This window comes from Pyrus communis, chromosome 10 (assembly GCF_963583255.1).
Source record: "Pyrus communis chromosome 10, drPyrComm1.1, whole genome shotgun sequence".
NCBI lineage: Eukaryota > Viridiplantae > Streptophyta > Magnoliopsida > Rosales > Rosaceae > Pyrus > Pyrus communis.
In genome coordinates, this window is record NC_084812.1 from 22,388,557 (window position 1) to 22,410,036 (window position 21,480).

At 36.1% G+C, this 21,480-nt stretch overlaps 1 protein-coding gene across 1 annotated transcript; it reads left to right on the forward strand.

Annotated features, from left to right (window-relative positions):
• Positions 1 to 16,327: 16,327 nt before the first annotated feature.
• LOC137748440 (uncharacterized protein At2g39795, mitochondrial-like) lies at positions 16,328 to 19,040 on the forward strand. Its single transcript, XM_068488590.1, has 2 exons — positions 16,328 to 16,940; positions 18,549 to 19,040. The coding sequence occupies exons 1-2, from the start codon at positions 16,417 to 16,419 to the stop codon at positions 18,727 to 18,729; spliced, it is 705 nt and encodes a 234-aa protein (XP_068344691.1). The 5' UTR covers positions 16,328 to 16,416; the 3' UTR covers positions 18,730 to 19,040.
• Positions 19,041 to 21,480: the final 2,440 nt, after the last annotated feature.

Here is a 21,480-nt window from a genome sequence, read left to right on the forward strand (position 1 = left end):
CATTAACGGACGTTTGCGGAGAGGCTAGTTAATTAGAGATAATGCAATCGTATGTTGATAGCAATCTTCTGTTTTACATCCAAACCCAAGCTGAAAAACGAGTGTTGAATCATTGCATCGTCGACCTTAAACGAGATTATAAACTTGCTATCTAGCTACTAAACAAATCCCACTGTGACCAAAAGCGTTTCCGAGTCATATTATCTGCTAAAACAGATTATAAACTTAGAAAACTTATAAGAGATAACCTCAATGCTAAAACATATTATTAAGGAGTGAATTTTGAGAGGGTTAGGAGAGGATAAGACATAAATAAACTTCTTCCTTCTAATATTCTCATTTTCGAAAGAATTGGATGTGATAACTTTTAGTCTTGAGAAATTCATTTTTTACTTTCAAGATAGCCAATTTTTTTTCATTTCTTCTTTCAACGTACCTTGAAAATAATTGTTTATCCACTATAATTCAATCCTCCATACCATATAGAGGCCATATATTCATTTTTTCTTCTTAATAGAAACAACAAAGAGAGTGTTCCTTCAGCCATAATTCCAAGGTAAGCATTTTATACACTCCTTTTCTCCTCTGCATGCACTTATTTAATTATAAATTATGTCTTTTCTTTTACACATGATAGCGTTAGCAGGTTAAACAGTTAGTTGTTAGGGGAAAGGAGACTCCATTGATTTTTTTTCTTGTTTAATTATGTCTATTAATGCTCATTTGATTTATTCAATCCACAAACCATAAATAAACAAAGATTTATAAGAAAAGAAAAAAGTACGTGAAAATCACTTCGCTTAAGTTACACTTGACTTCGACCTTTACACCCTTTCTCTCTTCTTTTAGTAAAACACTTGAACTCAAAATGTATGAAAACTTTTGATGCATTTTCGTAGAATATATTGGTGACTAATGAGTATTTTTTTTTAAATAATTGAAAATGGTAGATTGTTCATACACATTGCTCTGTTTAATTAAGACATGTTCTGGATTATTCTAACCCTAAAATTAGTTGCAGTAGTTCATTTAGGTCAGGTTAAGAGAAAGACTAACCAATGATAAGTCGCTCTTTAACGTCCCGTGAAATCGCAGGTCTCCATTGCTAGGGCTCATCCTTGCAAGATCAGCTACTGAGACTTACATGTTTACATTAAAATAGCCGGAGTTCGACGAGAAGGAATTGTTGGAAATTATATATTGTAATATATAATTTTAATAATTGAATGAAAAATATTGTTAACCAATTTCTTGGAAAGGTTATGTTGTTTAGGTGTATTCCTTGATAAGTGATGTATACTTATAGATGAAAAGTTACATCTCTTTAATAAGTAGAAATTGGATTCTATTTAAACCCATGAAACCATTGGTATTAAATATAGAAAATTAGAGTTAATTTTTACTCTTGAGAAATAGGGTTTCCCCACTTTGTTTCTCTCATGTTTCGTGAGTCAAATTCCGAGTCGTGTCTTGAGAGTATGGAATATATAAAGTTCGCCAGAGTCCGAAGATTGAAGTGCTTTGACTTCGGATTATAGATTGTTGAATCCTGGGAGATGGACGCCTACCGAACTACAAGCACAAGAGTAGGGGCGAAATTCTATCTTTAGGACATTGCATTTATGCAAGCCTCAATCTCCAAGTTTGTCAGTTATTCTAACTTTTTCTCTAGTTGTTTATATTAATCTCATATATAATTGATGTCGTGAATTTCTTTATGATTATTATCATTGGAATTATATTGTTATTTTTCATATTTTCTAATATTGCTCCAACAGGAATATCATACAGCTCTTCATTTTCCAAATGCTGAATTTGTCTTGAGAACGGTAGAACAACTCGTTACAGTTTTACACAAAGCTAAGGACGACTGAAGCACCGATGAAGAGGACGATCAAGCATTATCATGACGATTTACAGAAGAAATCAAAGTCACCGTATTATCGGTACTTTTGTTCCTTGAGTCGCAAGGCTTCTGTTCGAAGTAAATATGTAGGAGTTGGTATTCTAACGAGATACACTTAATCTTTAGGGCTGCTATATCTCACCTGGAAATTAATATTAGATTTTTCTATCGATCACTTAATTTGTATTGAATTTTGAATTTCATTACGTGGTAAGTGGGAAAGTAGTTATTAGATAATAGCTAATGTCCCACATCGGAGAGAGACGAGATATTAAATATGTTTAAAAGAATTTACATAATGCTATGATATTGCCGAGCCTAGTAGCGTGGGTTTGTAACTTAGCAGGGCATTAAAGTGATTGGTTGCCTGCATGAAGCCTAACCAGGTGAGGTTATGGTGGTCTTGGTCTGTTCACCTTGGGTGAAATCGCACAAAGTGCGCCCCTAAGCCCTTGGGTCAGTAGGGTTCCCCATCCACCATGGTTGGGTAGCTAATAAAAAATTGATGTTCAGATTGGGGTTGGGTTCTAACCCAAGCCCCGCAGACCAAGATATACCTATCCTCGGCGTGCTGCCTGGTGTGGCATCTCACTCCACATTCACTTTTTGCAATCCACCAATCCAATTTTTCCGTCGCATTCTGGTTTTAAACTCTCCCCCTCTTCCCTTAATGTAGATTGTCACTTGTATTACAAAAAAATCAAGCGATTTTTCAGCCGACCATATACCATCCTATGTTTTTTTATTTTTATCATTTGGAGAGTCAAGATTTGAATTTTAGATCTCTTCGAACGTTGATGTTGTGTTTGGAATGAGGGGCTTATTAAGTATCTAAAAACCCGAGGCTAAAGTAGTAACGAACGCACAACAAAGAACGTTGATGATGTGTTTGGAATGAGGGGCTTACTAAGTATCTAAAAAACCAAGGTGAGGTTATGGTGGTCTTGGTCTGTTCACCTTGGGTGAAATCGCACAAAGTGCGCCCCTAAGCCCTTGGGTCAGTAGGGTTCCCCTTCCACCATGGTTGGGTAGCTAATAAAAAATTGATGTTCAGATTGGGGTTGGGTTCTAACCCAAGCCCCGCAGACCAAGATATACCTATCCTCGGCGTGCTGCCTGGTGTGGCATCTCACTCCACATTCACTTTTTGCAATCCACCAATCCAATTTTTCCGTCGCATTCTGGTTTTAAACTCTCCCCCTCTTCCCTTAATGTAGATTGTCACTTGTATTAATAATAACAAAAAAATCAAGCGATTTTTCAGCCGACCATATACCATCCTATGTTTTTTTATTTTTATCATTTGGAGAGTCAAGATTTGAATTTTAGATCTCTTCGAACGTTGATGTTGTGTTTGGAATGAGGGGCTTATTAAGTATCTAAAAAACCGAGGCTAAATTAGTAACGAACGCACAACAAAGAACGTTGATGATGTGTTTGGAATGAGGGGCTTACTAAGTATCTAAAAAACCAAGGCTAAATTAGTAACCAACGCGCTACAGAGCATTAGATAGAGAGATTTGAAATCCCGTTTACTTGCAAATCCCTCGTCCAAACACACCATAGCCTATAATATTAACTTATCAATGTGTTTCCGTTTTACAACATATTCCAAGTTTAAAAACAAATTGCAAATTGACTAAGTAAGCAGCAATGTATTTCTGCTGCCATTTCTCTCCAAACACTTAGAAATTGGGGAAAGCGAAAAGCTTTTTTGCTCAATCATTTCCCTACAGAAACAAAAGGTTCCATCTGGAAAATATAGGAATCTCTCAAACAGTTCAATAGCGATTGTGAATCAGGTGGCAGAACACACTTGTTCAAAGAAGCACAAAAACCAGATGACCACTAAACTGGATAGCGGTTTGATTAAAAACATTAGCCACAATCAAAATGCGCACAACATCCGCTCGCATTAATGGAGTGTGCGGAGAGGCTAGTTAATGAGAGATAATGCAATCGTATGTTGATAGCAATGTTCTGTGATACATCCAAACCCAAGCTGAAATACGAGTGTTGAATCATTGCATCGTCGACCTCAAACGAGATTATAAACTTGCTATCTAGCTACTAAACAAATCCCACTGTGACCAAAAGCGTTTCGGAGTCATCTTATCTGTTAAAACAGACTATAAACTTAGAAAACTTATAAGAGATAACCTCAATGCTAAAACATATTATTATGGAGTGAGTTTTGAGAGGGTTAGGAGAGGATAATGTAAGAGGTAATTGAAAAACAACAAGTTACTAGGATCACAGATAAAATATAAATAATTACAATAAACCAATCAAACAATTAAGGGAAATAAACTTATCTTCCAAAGCAGAGGAAGAAGACGCCATGACTGCTAGGGTTTCAAAAGGAGTCTTCTACACTCAAGCAGCCGAGAGTCATTACTATCAAATATGATTTTTAGCGCAAGATAGGATAATTACTGTGAGTGCAAGGACCTCGTAATATATAGATGCTCATCCCCTTAAGCCGGCCTATTAACTAATTAAAGGGATATTCCAAATCAATTAGGATTTCATTTAAGTCCTAAATGGTAACGAATTCCTTGTCAACTAATTAAGGTTTTCATGATTAATTGCACTAAATAAGGACTCCTAAACCTAACCAAATAAGGCTCCATAATTTTCTCAACTATTAACTCGGATTGACCAAGTTACCTGTATGTGAAGAAACAGTGAGCACATGTTCTTTGACACTCACAACTTACATTCTCCCACTTGTGTGTTCAAGAACATGATCCTTATTTGGCTAAGTGGTAGGTGATCACTGAGTCCCACAAAATTTGCAACTATACCTTTAACAACTTGTCACTAGTAGTTTAAATATTGGATTATAGAAAATAACATGTAAATGCTACTACATGTTTACTCTATTACCACAAATATCAAATTACGAGCACAATGTTGCTTGACATCATTCGTTAAATTCAGGTTGATAAGCAAAAGATCAACTCCTGAACTGAGCTTTATGCAGGCATGGCTCATATTTTCTTTCAATTAAAACATAAAAATAAGAGAAGATGCAAATACAATATAATGTTACAAAATTACTCTCTTATCAAGATTTATGAATAAAATGTTACTATTAAACCATTTTCCACTAACACTTCAATTCAATAATACAAAAGCAATTTTAAACTCCCACCGATTAAAAGAGTAAAAAATCTCATAAACGCACATACCTCTTAAAAGTTCCCACCGATCAAGCATTAATCAAGGATTTAAAAGTATTGAGAATTCAACATCAACTACTAATTTTTCTGACTATATCTCTATGTCAAATATTGTAAGGAAGCGAGTGGCTAAAAAGATATACAAAATTATATGGTCAGTTTTGTTCTTCTAAAATTTGACATAAACAGAAAACTTTAACGGAACGTTTTCTTATTGCAGCAAAAACATATTATTCCAGAATCATCTTTGGACAGAATCTGATTATATTAGGTTTTCACAGTTAAAACATAAAATACAAGGGCAAACATATATAGTTTCAACACTTTTGAGCATATGAAATATATACAATCTTGTCAATTCCATGTTTAACCGTTCACTGATTTATAGTTGGACTGAATAAGAAAACACTTTTGAGCAGATTAATTATCTATCAATAATATATAAATCACAAGTCCAATTTCTTGAACAACAAACAAGAATTAATAAGCAAAGCACTTTTGAGCACAATATACTCATTAACCCTTGTTGAATTTCCTGCAAGATTAGTTGCATATACAACAAATAAAATATAAACAAGTATGATAATGTACGTTTTATCTACCAAAACCATAACCATTAAAAGCATGCAAAATTGATGAGTGTGAAGCCCATAATACATTATTTCTCCCACTTGGGCAAACACTCAAAATTGCAAGTTTAAACACTAGAGAAAGTGGCTTTTTCATATAACAAAATATAGGCTAGTTGAATCAATAAAGATCAAATACATAATTTTTTTTAAGTAAGTTAATTAGAATTAAAAAGTTCCATAAACTAAAACTTATGCAATGACTACAAATTTTATTTTATTTTAGTGTATAAGAGAAGACTCACATATGTGTTAAAGATTAGGTCATAAATTAAAATGAAACCTAATAAGAGAATCCAAACTCAAAATTTATGTTTTAATTCAAAAACAAGGTCGATTAAAATAAACACTTAGATATCTCAATAACATCAAATTTTCAACAATAATTTTAATCCTCTTTTTTTTTTTTTTTTTTACAAGTGAGTAAAAAATTAATTCGAAAAGAGATGTGATGCAAAAACTGCAAAAAATCTGCAATGCAGACCTGAGATTAAAAATTCACTAAATCCTCCTTTTTCATTCAATGTGCATAAAAATTTCCATACATAAAGTAGACATACAATGCTACTATTTCCTAAAATTTTATAATTTTTTGAAGTATGACAAGTATACGAGAAGCAAATTCTGTGACAACCCGTCCCTGAAATTACGTTTTTATTTATTTATTTTAATTGAGGGAATTGACGAAAATGCCTCTAGAGGTAAGGACTTTAACTTCCGTTGACCATCGTCTAGAGAAACGTATGACTTATTCTTTTAGCGTATTTGAGTAGTACGAGCGCATAGGCGAAAGCCGTTTGCGAGTCCCAATTATATCGGTATAGTTACGGATGTTTGAAATTAGTAATTTAAAGTTTAGATATAAATTATTTAAAAACTTTCCACCATGGGGGAAGGGTAACCAAGCAGAAGTAAGGGAAGGTGCCACGGGGGAGAAAGCTCCTATCTGATGGGAGGCAGACGAACCAGAGAAGGAGGAGGTGAGTGGACCAATGGGAGGAAGAGAAGGGAAGAAAGGAAAGAGGAATGAGAGGCGCGGGATCATAAACCCTTCCCTTTTAACCCTGTGCACAACCTAGTTTCGACCCGATTCCAAATCCGGCGAATTTTTGCCATTTTTCTCATTGATCATCACCACCCATCACTTGCAAATCACTCATGTGACCTCCCATCCACCATCTCAGCCCAAAAAACAGAGAGTCTTAGTTTCAATTTCGTGAAGGTCGCATGGCTATGTGAGTGACTAAGCGGCGATCCACCCATTTCTGAAACACTTACCTTCAATCACCAACACCAAAACACTTCTCTAGAGGTCAGGAACAAAACCTAAATGGTTTTAGGGGCGGTGGTGTTGCAGATTGATCGAATCAAGAACACCCAAATTCTAGGGTTCTGGCGAGTTCATGGCGATTTGAGGCGTTTTCCAGCCAAATTGGCTTGGACACAGGTATAAAACTTGCTCTACTCACTGAGATCTTCATTTCTGGGGAAGTTTGAGAATTTTTAGAAATAGTTGATTTTTCCGACAAGTCGGGGCAGTCGACCGTTGTGTATGGCAGTGCGTGGTGGCGGTATGTGGTCCGAGACATCCCCTTACCTCCCTAGGCTAAATTTGTTTCTCCAATTCCATATGTGAAGTCCGATTGACGTATTTCCATCGGTTGGACCTAGTTCCATTAGGGTCAGCCACTTGAGTATTATAGCAATTGATGATCCGACCTTTGGATCGTCACCAAACTTTGATATGTTATAGTACGTAATATATGAAGATCATAAGAAATTGTGGATCAGGAATCCGACGTACGGATCTTCCCAAATTGGATTTGTTAGTTCATAAAATAGAACGTTAACCGCCACTTGAATTTGCAATTGGCGGAGATCCAACCGTTGGATCGTAATGAAATTTTAGTTTGATGCTTTAAAAATATAATGTGGATTTTTGGAAGTTACGGATCGGAAATATGTGGTGCGGATCTTCCGGATTGGGTTACGTAAGGTTGTAGACCCTACCATCGATCTTTGACCGATGGTTGACTTTTGGTCAATGGGTCTCAAATCATTCTAGAACGTCCTTGGGGGATGTGTTTTATGTAAGTTACGTGTTCTATTGATAAGAATTCTAAGACGTGATTTGATAATTGTTTTAGGCAACGATCGTTCGTGACGCCTTGATATTCGTGCTAGGGAGTTGTAGCGTAGACTCCAGGTGAGTAGGTCTTTTCCTTTTATTGTATGTATATCATCGATAGTTCCACAAAATATTTTTAAATTGATTTATGCATTTTATGCTATGTCATATATATATATATATATTTGTATATTCTAAAATACTATGATATGGTTGAGTTTTAGATTGCATTATGGTATAACCATATGCATATTACCTACATATAATTGTTGTGAATGCCTTGAAGTGCTAAGGTGAACGCGGGATGTACAGGTAAGTTCAGGTGAGTTTATAGTATTATTTGAAATGATTGAGTTAGGGCATGACTATATTAGTGTTTTGTGCAATTCCGACATTGTCGTACAAGTTGCAATGATAGGCAACTCCGACACTGTCGTACAAGTTGCCTATGAGTCGTACAGGTTGCATTAGGCAACTCCGACTCAGGTGTTATCATGGATTTATCTATGAGTTGTACAAGTTGCATTAGGCAACTCCGACTCAGGTGTTATTATGGATTGATTTATGAGTTGTACAGGTTGCGTTAGGCAACTCCGACTCGTGGGTTACCATAGATTGATGAGCACTTGATTTATATTGTTGTTGCCGATATGTAGTGATTTGGAATATTCTTGGATTTACTATTGATTTACATCTAATTTCATACTTATATGTAGTATGATTTCCTGGAACCTATGCAAGTATTACAGCGAGGGGTTATATCGTTTAAAAGGTCTTTATTAAAGCTTTATATTCAGGCCCACTCACTTTTGTTTTTATCCATCCAGGTTCTAGTAGCAGAGTTTTCGTATCGACGAGGATTCGTGGCAAGTCTTGGTATTAAAGATTACCTTCGCCGGTATGATTTTCAATCCACTCTACTGTACTTTACTTATGCTCTGATGTCACGTGTGAAATGGGGTCATTCCAGCTCACAGTGCACTCTCGTGTTTAGGCACTTTTATGTTTAAATTTATTCACATATTCCACATCACCACATTTCATGGCTTCGTCACCTTCCAGACATCGGCCAGCACATCTCAATTTGGAGTCCTAGTGGACAATCCGGGTCAGGATATGTCAAATTCCAATGGGATATGCTGCAGAAAGTGCAGAAAATCTGCAGTACAACTGAGATGAAAAATTGACTAAACATTCATTTTTCATCCAATGTATATGAAAATTTCCAGAAGTGAGGTAGATACATAAAGCTGAAATATCACAAAATTTCATAATTTTTGAGATTTTATAAGTGGGCCAAAAATAAAATCGAAATGGAATGTGCTGCAAAAACCGTAGAAATTCCGCACTACATACTAAAACAAAATTCACCAATAATTCATTTTGCAGCTAATTGTTGTGCAAATTTCCAGATTTAAACTAGATATATCAATCTATATCATACTAAAATTTCATGAACATACAATGTTGTAGAAATTTGAAAAATTTCAGTAGCGTAATCTCCTTTTAAAATTTTACAATAATTTTATTTCATGCCAAAATGACGTGAGAACTTTTAATTATAAAAATCATATACTAACATAGCAAGATAAAATTACATAATAATTCACAATTGACCAAGAGTAGTTTTAAAATAACCTTTAGCATGTCCATAATGTATCAAAATCTCCCCTTAAGATAAGAACATAATTCAAAAAGGGAAACCAAAAACGCCCAGTCATTAGTGTGTGTATTTGAGAAATTTCCCAAAAGCACTTGAGTCTCAACTTGCAATTTTATGTTTGAAGATGAAAGTCACAAAGGACAAACATAGCAAACATGAACTGTAATATTATATATATATATATATATATATATATATATATATATATATATATATTAAACGAAGGATAAATTAGACTTATTAATCCAACAACTCATATTTGATATTAGAAAAGAAAGTCTCAACATTAATTGGTCCCAATCATCAGTCATAGAAGCATAAGGGAAATCAAAAGTTACCAAATTCTTATTCCTGAAGAGGGATGCTTCGAGGCATACGATAGATGGAAGCGTAAATCAACTTAATTAATATGTATGGGAAAGTTAGTTTGCAAAAACAGACGGACTTTTTATTCAAATTAGTTCAACTAATCAACTAATACACCAAAGTGGCCATACCATTATTCTTGTAAATCATTACTCAAAAATATGCAGCGGACTGGAATAAACGAAATTAAATGCAATTGAGGAAAATCCTCAAAGCCTCATTCTAGGCATTAGGAATTGAAGGCCCAGAAAACATAAAATGTGAACATGATATAAGATCACAATGGCTCACCCAAGTTATCTTCTGATGGCAAGTCATTCACATTTAAAAACCTTTGAAAATAACCGAAATTTTAAACCTGATAATTGACAAGGTGCTCTAGGAGAGAGAAGCGTGCAAAATAATTATTAATTTAAAATGGGATTCCAAAACAAGCCCTAACCACTGCCCAGGAGCAACACAAATACCATCCAAGCGGATCAAAGCCAATCTTGATATTAATCATGTTAAAAAATAATAATAGTTGAATCAAATTATTTAGATGCATATGTGTCAAGCCTTTGAACTTTAAATCCAATGCAAAATTATATATATATATATATATATATATATATATATATATATATATTGGAGGTATGGCCATATATAAAGCAATCAGATTTGCTTCTTAATTAATCATTATCACGACATGGCTAAGAAAACTTATCTTTATGTTTTCCCATGAAAGCAAAACAAAACCATTTTTTATAATTACATGTGAATCATGGAGTCAGAAAAGTAATTATAAAAATACTCTAAAAAATAAGCGGAAGCCTTAGGATCGATAAGTAAAAGACCTTTAACTAAAACACAAACTAATTGTGCCTTCAGTTTGTCAAAAATTTGTTCAAACAGATTACCCTTAGCCCGAACCCCCAAGCTTTGCAAATTCCCTAGCAGATTTGTATCCGCAGACAAAAATAATACAACTACACGCAGAAGTAATGTTTACAGATGGGTCAGATTAAAAATAATAATAATAACATCTAAATAATTATTTGCAAAGCCAATTGATAATCAATGAATCATATTATTCGCCAACGCTTTACACATTGTAAAGGATAAAAAGTGATGGCATGATATTAGAACGTTACCATTATATTCAAAACCAACCATGATCGAAATTCTGAATCCTAGACGAGTTGAGAGGCTCTGATACCGCATGTAAGAGGTAATTGAAAAACAAGAAGTTACTAGGATCACAGATAAAATATAAATAATTACAATAAACCAATCAAACAATTAAGGGAAATAAACTTATCTTCCAAAGCGGAGGAAGAAGACGCCATGACTGCTAAGGTTTCAAAGGGAGTCTTCTACACTCAAGCAACCGAGAGTTCTTGCTATCAAATAGGGTTTTTAGCGCAAGATATGATAATTACTGTGAGTGCAGGGACCTCCTAATATATAGATGCTCATCCCTTTAATCCGGCCCATTAAATGATTAAAGGGATATTCCAAATCAATTAGGATTTCATTATAGTCCTAAATGGTAATGAATTCATTGTCAACTAATTAAGGTTTTCATGATTAATTGCACTAAATAAGGGCTCCTAAACCTAACCAAATAAGGCTCCATAATTTTCTCAACTATTAACTCGGATTGACCAAGTTACTTGTATGTCAAGAAATAGTGAGCACATGTTCCTTGACACTCACAACTTACTGATAAGACATAAATAAATAAACTTCTTCCTTCTAATCTTCTCACTTTGGAAAGAATTGGATGTGATAACTTTTATTCTTGAGTAATTCATTTTTTTATTTTCAAGATAGCCAATTTTTTTTCATTTCTTCTTTCAACATAACTTAAAAATAATTGTTTATCCATTATAATTCAATCCTCCATACCACACAGAGGCCATATACTCATTTTTTCTTCTTAATAGAAACAACAAAGAGAGTGTTCCTTCAACCATAATTCCAAGGTAAGCATTTTATACACTCCTTTTCTCCTATGCACGCACTTATTTAATTATGTCTTTTCTTTTACACACAATAGTGTTAGCAGGTTAAACAGTTAATTGTTAGGGGGAAGGAGAATCCACTGATTTTGTTTGTTTGTTTAATTATGTCTATTGATGCTCATTTGATTTATTCAATCCATAGACCATAAATAAGCAAAGATTTATAAGCCAAAAAAAAAAAAAAAAAACGTGAAAATCACTTCCCTTAATTTACACTCAACTTTGACTCTTACACCCTTTCTCTCTTCCTTTAGTTAAACACTTGAACTCAAAACGTATGTAAACTATTGATGCATTTTCTTAGAATATATTGGTGACTAATGAGTATTTTTTTAAAATAATTGGAAATGGTAAATTTAGGGCCAGCCCTGAGGGTAGTCTAAGTAACCGCCCGCCTAGGACCCCTACTTCAGAAGGGTCCCCAAAAAAAAATTTATATCCTGTAATTAACAGATAAATACAAAAAAAAAAAAAAAAAAAAAAAAAAAGAGCAAGAAATATCATAAACTCATTTGTTAGTGCAGTGAAAATATTGGCTTCATTTTTCTTTGGGGTGTTGAGTTTGAAACACGAAGCTACCTTTTTAGTCACTAGATTTTTCTTAATTTTTCTTGTTTTTCAAATTTACTGCCAATGTCACATCCCGGCCCGGGGGGGGGGGACCACTTCCCAGGCCCGCTCTACCACCGTAGCACGATATTGTCCGATTTGGGCCCCGACGCCCTCACGGTTTTGTTTTTGGGAACTCACACGAGAACTTCCCAATGGATCACCCATCCTGGGAGTGTTCTCATGCGCTACTCGCTTAACTTCGGAGTTCCCATGGAACCCAAAGCTAGTGAGCTCCCAAAAGGCTTCGAGCTAGGTAGGGATGAGAATATACATATAAAGATTACTTTCCTGGGCGATGTGGGATGTCACAATCCACCTCCTTTAGGGGCCCGATGTCCTCGTCAGCACACACGCGACCAGGGTTAGGCTCTAATACCAAATTGTCACATCCCGGCCCGGGGGGGGGGGGGGAACCACTGCCCGGACCCGCTCCACCACCGTAGCACGATATTGTCCGCTTTGGGCCCCGACCAAGCCCTCACGGTTTTGTTTCTGAGAACTCACACGAGAACTTCCCAGTGGGTCACCCATCCTGAGAGTGTTCTCGTGCGCTACTCGCTTAACTTCGGAGTTCCCATGGAACCCGAAGCTAGTGAGCTCCCAAAAGGCCTCGAGCTAGGTAGGAATGGGAATATACATATAAGGATCACTCCCCTGGGCGATGTGGGATGTCACAACCAATCCATCTATCCAACTCCTAATCCATCTGTCCAAATGCATATAAAGTTATAAAATTCAAGTCTCTTTGCAATCTTTTTTCTTTCAACTTCTCATTCTCTCCATTTCTATCGAATGTTTAAAAACTTCCCATTCTCTCAATTTCTATTGAATGTTTAAACCAACTATCATATGGTCTTAAAGATTGTACTTTAAGGTAATCAAAACTTTGAATTATATATTTTTCTTTTCAATAACTTTTTATTCAATGGATTATTTTAATATTCAATTCGTTAGCGTTGAATTTATTATACTCGTCAATCAAGTTTTATTGTTATTTACTCTCTTGATCATCAAGTTTTATTGTTCTTCACTCTCAATCTTAAATTCTTGACTGCAAACATTTAGTATATTTGTGTCTAAAAACGTGAATCATGTAATGTTTAAATAATGTTTATATATTTATCTTCTTTTGATATTAATTTTTAATGATATTTGATCTGAAAATAGAACTTTTTATGTATTTAACCAATTCTTTTTTTATACAAATTAATATATAAAGAACCGGAGATCAGAGAATTTTAGGGCCCCACTTCGAAGGCTCGCCTAGGTCCGCCAAATTCTCAGGGCCGGCCTGAAAGACTAACCATTGATAAGTCGCTCTTTAACGTCCCGTGAAATCGCAGGTCTCCATTGCTAGGGCTCATCCTTGCAAGATCAGCTACTGAGACTTACACGTTCACATTAAAACAGCCGGAGTTCGACGAGAAGGAATATCATGCAGCTCTTCATCTTCCAAATGCTGAATTTATCTCGAGAACGGAAGAACAACTCGTTACAGTTTTACACAAAGCTAGGGACGACTGAAGCACTGATGAAGAGGACGATCAAGCATTCTCATCACAATTTACAGAAGAAATCAAAATCACCGTATTATCGGTACTTTTGTTCCTTGAGTCGCAAGGCTTCTGTTCGAAGTAAATATGTAGGAGCTGGTATTATAACGAGAGACACTTAATCTTTAAGGCTACTATGTCTCACCTGGAAATTAATATTAGATTTTTCTATTGATCACTTTGTATTGAATTTTGAATTTCATTACGTGGTAAGTGGGAAAGTAGTTATTAGATAATTGCTGAAGTCCCATATCGGAGAGATATGAGATATTAAATATGTTTAAAAGGATTTACATAATGCTATGATATTGCCGAGCCTAGTAGCGTGGGCTTATAACTTAGCAGGGCATTAAAGTGATTGGTTGCCTGCATGAAGCCTAACCAGGTGAGGTTATGGTGGTCTTGGTTTGTTCACCTTGGGTGAAATCAAACAAAGTGCGCCCTTAAGCCCTCGGGTTAGTAGGGTTTCCCCATCCACCATGGTTGGGTAGCTAATATAAAATTGATGTTCAGATTGGGGTTGGGTCTAACCCAAACCCCGCAGACCAAGATATGCCTAACCTCGGCGTGCTACCTGGTGTGGCATCTCACTCCACATTCACTTTTTGCATCCAATTTTTCCACTACGTCTTGAGTTCAATCCCTCCCCTCTTCCCTTTAACATGGAAAGTCACTTGTAATAATAATAACAAAACAATCATGTAATTTTTCAGCCGTCCGTATACCATATTTTATCATTAGGAGAGTCTCAAGATGAGAATTTAAGGCCTCTTCTAACGTTGATGTTGTGTTTGGAATAAGGGGTTTACCAAGTATCTTAAAAAAAGAGACTAAATTAGTAAGAAACACCCCACAAGCTAGGCATTAGATAGAGATATTTAAAATCCCTTTTACTTGCAAAACCCTCGTCCAAACACATTTTATAACATATTCCAAGTTTCAAACAAATAGCAAAGTGACCAAACAAGCAGCAAGGTATTTCTGTTGCCATTTTTCTTCCAAACACTTAGAAATTGGGGAAGGAGAAGCTTTTTGCTAAAACTATTTCTCTACAGAACAAAATAGTTCATCTGGAAAACATTGGGCAACTCTCCCAGACAGTACAATGGCGACTGTGAATCAGGTGGCAGAACACACTAGTTCAAAGAAACACAAAAACCAGATGAACACTAAACTGGAGAGCAGTTTGATTAAAAACATTCGCCGCAATCAAAATACGCACAACATCCACTCGCATTAATGGACGTGTGTGGAAAGGCTACTTAGAGATAACACAATCATTTGTTGATACCATATGTTCTGTGGTACATCCAAACCCAAGCTGAAAAACAAGTGTTGAATCATTGCATCGACCTCCGACGAGATTACAAACTTGCTATCTAGCTGGTAAACAAATTCTACTGTAACCAAAAGCGTTTCTGAGTCATCCTATCAGCTAAAAAAACAGATTATAAACTGACATAATAACTTATTAGAGATAACCCCAATGCTTATACGTAGGTCATCATTTGAAGTGCTACCTTTCTTTTCATCTCGTCTACCATCGAATCAAAATCGGAACCATCCAGCAACGGCACGGCAGTTAAGGTTCAGCCAAGGGTCAATGCAAGGATCTTACTTCAAAACCACCTCTGGAGTTTTTTCTTGTCCAAACGGGTTTTGAAGGAAAATTGGAGCTCATGTTGGGCTCCAGATTAATATGCGTTGGCGTTTTATTAACCAAACAACTTCTTTTGCAAGTCATGCGTTTTTTATTTTAGAGCTATTTGTAGGCTTACCTCATGTACTTATATAGAGCTGCCGATTTTCCTTATGAATTTTAATTTTAGCTAATTCCTCTAAACTTTAGTAACTAGCCAATTTTCCTCCTGAACCTCCTAAAATTTTTTAAATAACCAATCTCCCCCACTAGGATTGGATTTTAAATTTTTCATCCAATTTTCCGTTCTTTTTGCCCCGTATAGTTGTCATGTGTTGTTAACGTAATCAAAATGAATGGAAAATTATATGAAATTTTTTAAAATCTAGTGTCAGGGGGGGTTGAAAGTTTAGGAAATAATTGGCTAAAATTAAAAGTTCAATGTGAAAATTGACTAATTATAAAAGTTCAGAGAATAATAAAGTAAAACCAAAATTTAAGGGAGAAATTAATAGTTCTATACAGATTTATGGGCAAATCGACAAATATGGCGCCTTGTTTTTATAACTAGAAACTGTTTATTAAAAGGGTATTTATGTAATTCTATTTCACTGTAAAGAAAAGGAAGGGCAAAGGGTTTCGAACTTTGGAGAAAAGCCGCTTAAGGGTTTAGGAGAAGAAGAAGCCGGCACCCCCACGGTGGGAGCACTGTCGAAATCACAGACGAAAATGTGGAGGAAAGCCATAGCAACAGCAACAGCAGCAGCAACACGCTTCGGCTCACTTCACCACCCATGGCGCACGATAGCACGCCCCCACTCAACCACCGCATCCCCCTCCGCCGCCGTCGACTCCGTTATCCTGCGCTCCCTCAAGGAACACTATCTCGATGTCCAGAAAATGAACCCTCCCCCAAAAATCAACCCTCCCTCGCCCTTCACAGTCGTCCAGGGCTCGCTCGACGGCAACGGCCCCGCGCTCAAGCGGATTTTCGGCCGGGAGGAGATCACCATATCGGTGATGCGAATGGCAAATATTATTCCTGGCGATGGCGGAGAAGACGACGATGCCGATGACACGAACCAGTTGTTCCTACACCTCGATGTTTCAAAGCCCGGGCAGAAGGAGTCTCTACATTTTCTTTGTGCCCTGTATCCGGATGCTTTGGGAATTCACTCTGTCTCATTGCGCAAAATCGCCGATTTATCGAGCTCTCGTGATGTTCTTTCCACATATAATGGCCCTGTTTTTGAGTAAGATCTCTTCTCCGTCCTCTTTTTTAATAAAATCAAAATTGCCAATTTGCCAGTTAGGGTTTAGGGTTTGGGGTTTGGGGTTTTGGTACAATTTGCAATGTATGTCATTGTTTGTGGTTGCATTTGGGTATAAAAGAGAAACAAACTAGGCAAATTGTCTTAAAACCCCGAGAGTAACTACGATTTTGTTGTGGGTAATGTTCTTTTGCTAGCAAGTTTGGGATTTTTAATTAATCGGGTGATTAGGTTAGTCTGAATGAATGGTCTTCCGTCTCATGGTATTTAAGAGAAATTGTGGTATTTGAATGATAAGTTGATAGAATGTACATTTGTTGACATGATTAGTTTCTAATCGGGGCCGGAATTATCAAACTTACATGCTTGAACTTGGCTTAAAATGGAACTAGGAGCCAGACTTTGTAAGATTCTTATTCAAGTACTTGGGTTTCTTGATCTATATCTTTTGTTTGATGGGATGTAGATGTAGCTTTGCTAAAAAAAAAGCATAAATTTATGTATTCAGTAGCCTTTATAACGACAATGCTTTTCAATTATGTGGTAACTGCCTAATAAGAAGACCAACTGGACCTGTAATTAATGCATGTAGAAATTTATGTAAGCGATATTTACAGAAGCAGGTTTCAGTTTCCAGCAAGAACGAACTATTTTGGTGTTGCTTGCTAGCGAGCTTACTTTTAATTTAGCTTTCTTTTTCCAGAAAGAAAAAAAATGTCCATTTGGATGTTATGTACGCATACTCAAGAGAAACCGTCTCTTTTGGTTATGTTCTGTAAAAGCAGCCCACCCACTATCGATGCTAATTTTGAAATATAGATGTGCTTTCCTTCCACACTGGGCAGGATGACTTTATGATTCTGTCTGTGAATCTCTTTTCCTCTATTCCCTTTTAATTGAGAAGCAAAAGTTTTGGATTCGAAGTAGTATCTATATGTTAAAAACTGTGACCATTGAAATTTGATATAGATAGATACACTGAAAGAATAAAAAAGAAATAAAATAGAACAAGAGAATATCATAGATTTATTCATTTCAATAATCAGTGTATAGAAAACATAAATTTTGTTTTTTCAACGAAATAAACAAGAATATATTAAATCTGTTATTAATACATTAATATTGCTGATCTTGGAAACATCTCTAGCTCAACGATGACTATATTTTTGTGAGTGGATAGTTGTTGTCTCTGGTTGTAATTCAAGGTGAAAGTTATATTGGCTCAAGTTTAGTCCTTAAGCATATCGGAAGTGATTTAGCCCTTGATTCTCATTTGTTTTGTTCAGTCCAGTGGCAAGAAAAAATAAGGGTTCGTGAAAATCATTTCCCTAAGCATATATGTTTAACAGCTTCCATCACTGTAGATTAGTATCCAACGATTCTAACCTATATTATATCGTTTATATATATGCTTTTGCTGGAAATGATGTATCCCTCCTTGCTGCTCTGTAATGGGTCTGCGTTGCTGAATTTCTTTCTTCTTTTTTGTAAACTTTTTATTGGCTTTTTAGAAATTAAATCTGTCAAGTGCTCTGCTTTATGCATGAAAAACTGATGTATATTTGGGTTGAATTGTTCTCCAACTGACAGAGATCTTAATGAAACGATGAGGGATGCATTCCACAATTACCTAGAAGAGCGGGGTGTGAGTGAAAGTCTCTTTCCATTTCTTCGAGCATGGCTTTATGTCAAAGATCATCGTAATCTTTTGCGATGGTTCAAATCAGTGGGAACATTCATTAATGAAAACAAGAAGGTTAAGGATTCGTAGTTTCATTAGGAGACCAAGAAAAATGTTTGTTTAGGAAAGAAAAACGGAAGTGGATTCTAGCAGTTTCAGTGCTGGTTCGATCTCAACGCTAATTGTCCATTTGCGGTTTAATTAGTACAGATCAAGTTCTTCGGCGCTAGTTTTGTACGGGACCTGCTAATATATATGTTATAACTGTATCAAATTCAATTTCCCTTGTTCAGAATCTGATTCATGTTTGTTTGCATTTGCATATGTTGTTGCCACCATGTTTGTCAGTTGATTAGTATTTTGGTGAGACCTGTTCCGAAATAAAAAATTTCGTCTTTTTTTTTTATTTTTTTTATTTTTTTGTGGGAACAAATCTCTTGATTAGTATTTGTGGTGGTACCTTAGTCATATTTTCTAAAATGTTTTTATTTGGGTGGTGATTTTCACGCTCCCTAATTTCCCTTTCACATACTTTTTCGGTTTTTAAAATGTTTACTCTTTTTTGAAGACAATTAGATGGAGGAGCAAACAAATATTAAAATATTAAAACGGTGAGTGAGAGGTAAAACAGGTGCGTGAATACGAGGATTGTTGTTGTTCAAAGGTTGAAAGGACATGAAGTGGGACCCACTTATGCCTTCGCCTTTTTTTTTTTTTTGGGAATTTTAACGAAAATGCTTTCGGTTCTGCTTATTTTTAATAAAAAACCACATTTTTTCACTAAAAATTCAATCCTGGTACTATTCACTTCACCTTTTATTTTGTCCTTATCGTTAAAACTCAAAGTTTTCAAATTCTTTTCATTAGTTTTTTTTTTTCTTTATTCATACCCACTTCTTTCTTAAATGTATCTAAGAGCATCTTCAAATGAGATGTAAAAAATAATGTCAAAATTATATTTGATGGTTAATGTGACAAATTAAATATAAGTACTAAGTCTTTTTCTTTTTAATGAATGTGTCAAATGTGTACTTTATTATTTTATTGGGCCCAGAGTTACATTAACAATTAAAAAATAATCAAAATTAATTTTAGTTTTTATTCTATTAGTTATTAATGGGGCCATGAATTAAAAAATTTTTAATTATAAATATTTTACTCATTTGTTTGCTGTAAAAAAAAATAAAAAAAATAAAAAAAAGCAAAGCTAGAAAGTAAGAAGTTAAATGCGAAGAATGTGAGTTAAAGTAATAGTAAATATAATATATGTATGGTTTAGGATTAGGTGACACACCCCGATCGAGATCAGGGCATGCTGGCCGTCACGTGAGAGTGACGTAACCATGTGCACAGTGCGGAAGCTAATAAAATAATAATGTAAATAGTACGAATAAATAAAAACTAGTCTTACACAAAGTAATAACAAATGCAAGAGTAAGTGTGACGCTAAGTTCAGAGCATAAAGCCTAAAGCAGTCCAAAAGAAAACGACGCAACAACAGTACACCCGAAGGTGGTCCTACGCTGGTGATCGTTTATCAGATATGTCGGGAAAAACCTCTGGGGAACCACCAAACGTGTTAGCCAACTAGAACCTGGAGGGGCGCAAAACAAAAGCGTGAGTGGGCAAAAACAAAGTTTTTCGAAAACCATTTAATAAATAAATTCTAACCCTTCGCCGTAAAACCTCTATACTTCCCAGAAAATAGAGTATATATATATATATATACAAATCATGCTCAGGAATATGCTGTGCCAAGACCTCAAAATGAAATGCAAGTGCTCAGGTAATATCACGTTCAAATCATATAAACTGTCAGCCGGAGTCACCTAACGTGACCTGTACGGCTGAATCTAGAGCTCAAATCTCAATCTCACTACTGGACCTGCACACGAGTCGGAACCACCTAAAGTGGTCTGTACGACAGGCCTGGGTGTAATACATATATACGCTTAAGTGCTACGATCACGTGAAGGCTGTGCGAATAATCGCGGGTCACCTACGAGTCGGAACCACCTAGAGTGGTCTGTACGACAAGGCTGTGCACCTAACTTGGATCCAAGCTGAGCGTGTGATGCGGGAGGTGAACATCACGTGAAGGACTGTGCCCAACTCTGGGCGGGAGCACTGACACCAGGGGTGCAGGTTATGAGCTCTCTATGTATCTCAAATCACTACTAAACGTAAATATAAATCACCACTCACCTAGCACTTACCTGTGCGTCCGCAGCACCAATACACACACATATATAAATGCAAGTAACCATGCATAACAAACGGCAATATAATATATGGCATATGACGAATAAACAATTCAAATCATTTTCTGGGAAAATATAAGTATATAGGTATATACGGAAAACCAAAAGCCCACTCACTGGTATGTGGAAGGGTCGTAACCCCCCTGCCTCGAGTGACCACGCTCGTCCTCGGGATAGGTATCACCTATATGCGAAACAACTACAAAAACGTTAATTTTAAAGCACATAACCAACCTTTAGAAATAACTTCTCATACAATCCTCAAATGGGGTGTATGAATACACTAACGTGATCTACTCAACCTCAGGAACATCCCCATATTTTTAAAATAATTTTTCACCGTCGCACGCGCCCCCACGCGCCGGCCACGCGCAGGCACGTGCCTGGCACGCTGACGGCATCAATTGACGCCGTCAGGAATATTCCGTTATCTTTAACGGTAACCGTCAACGGCGTCAGGAATATTCCGTCAGATTTGACGGAATATTCCGTCGTCTTCTCCGGCGAGGCTCCGGCACCGTCGCCGGCGCCGGAAAATCGTAAAAACTTCAAACCTTTGTAACTTCTTCGTTTTTCAACC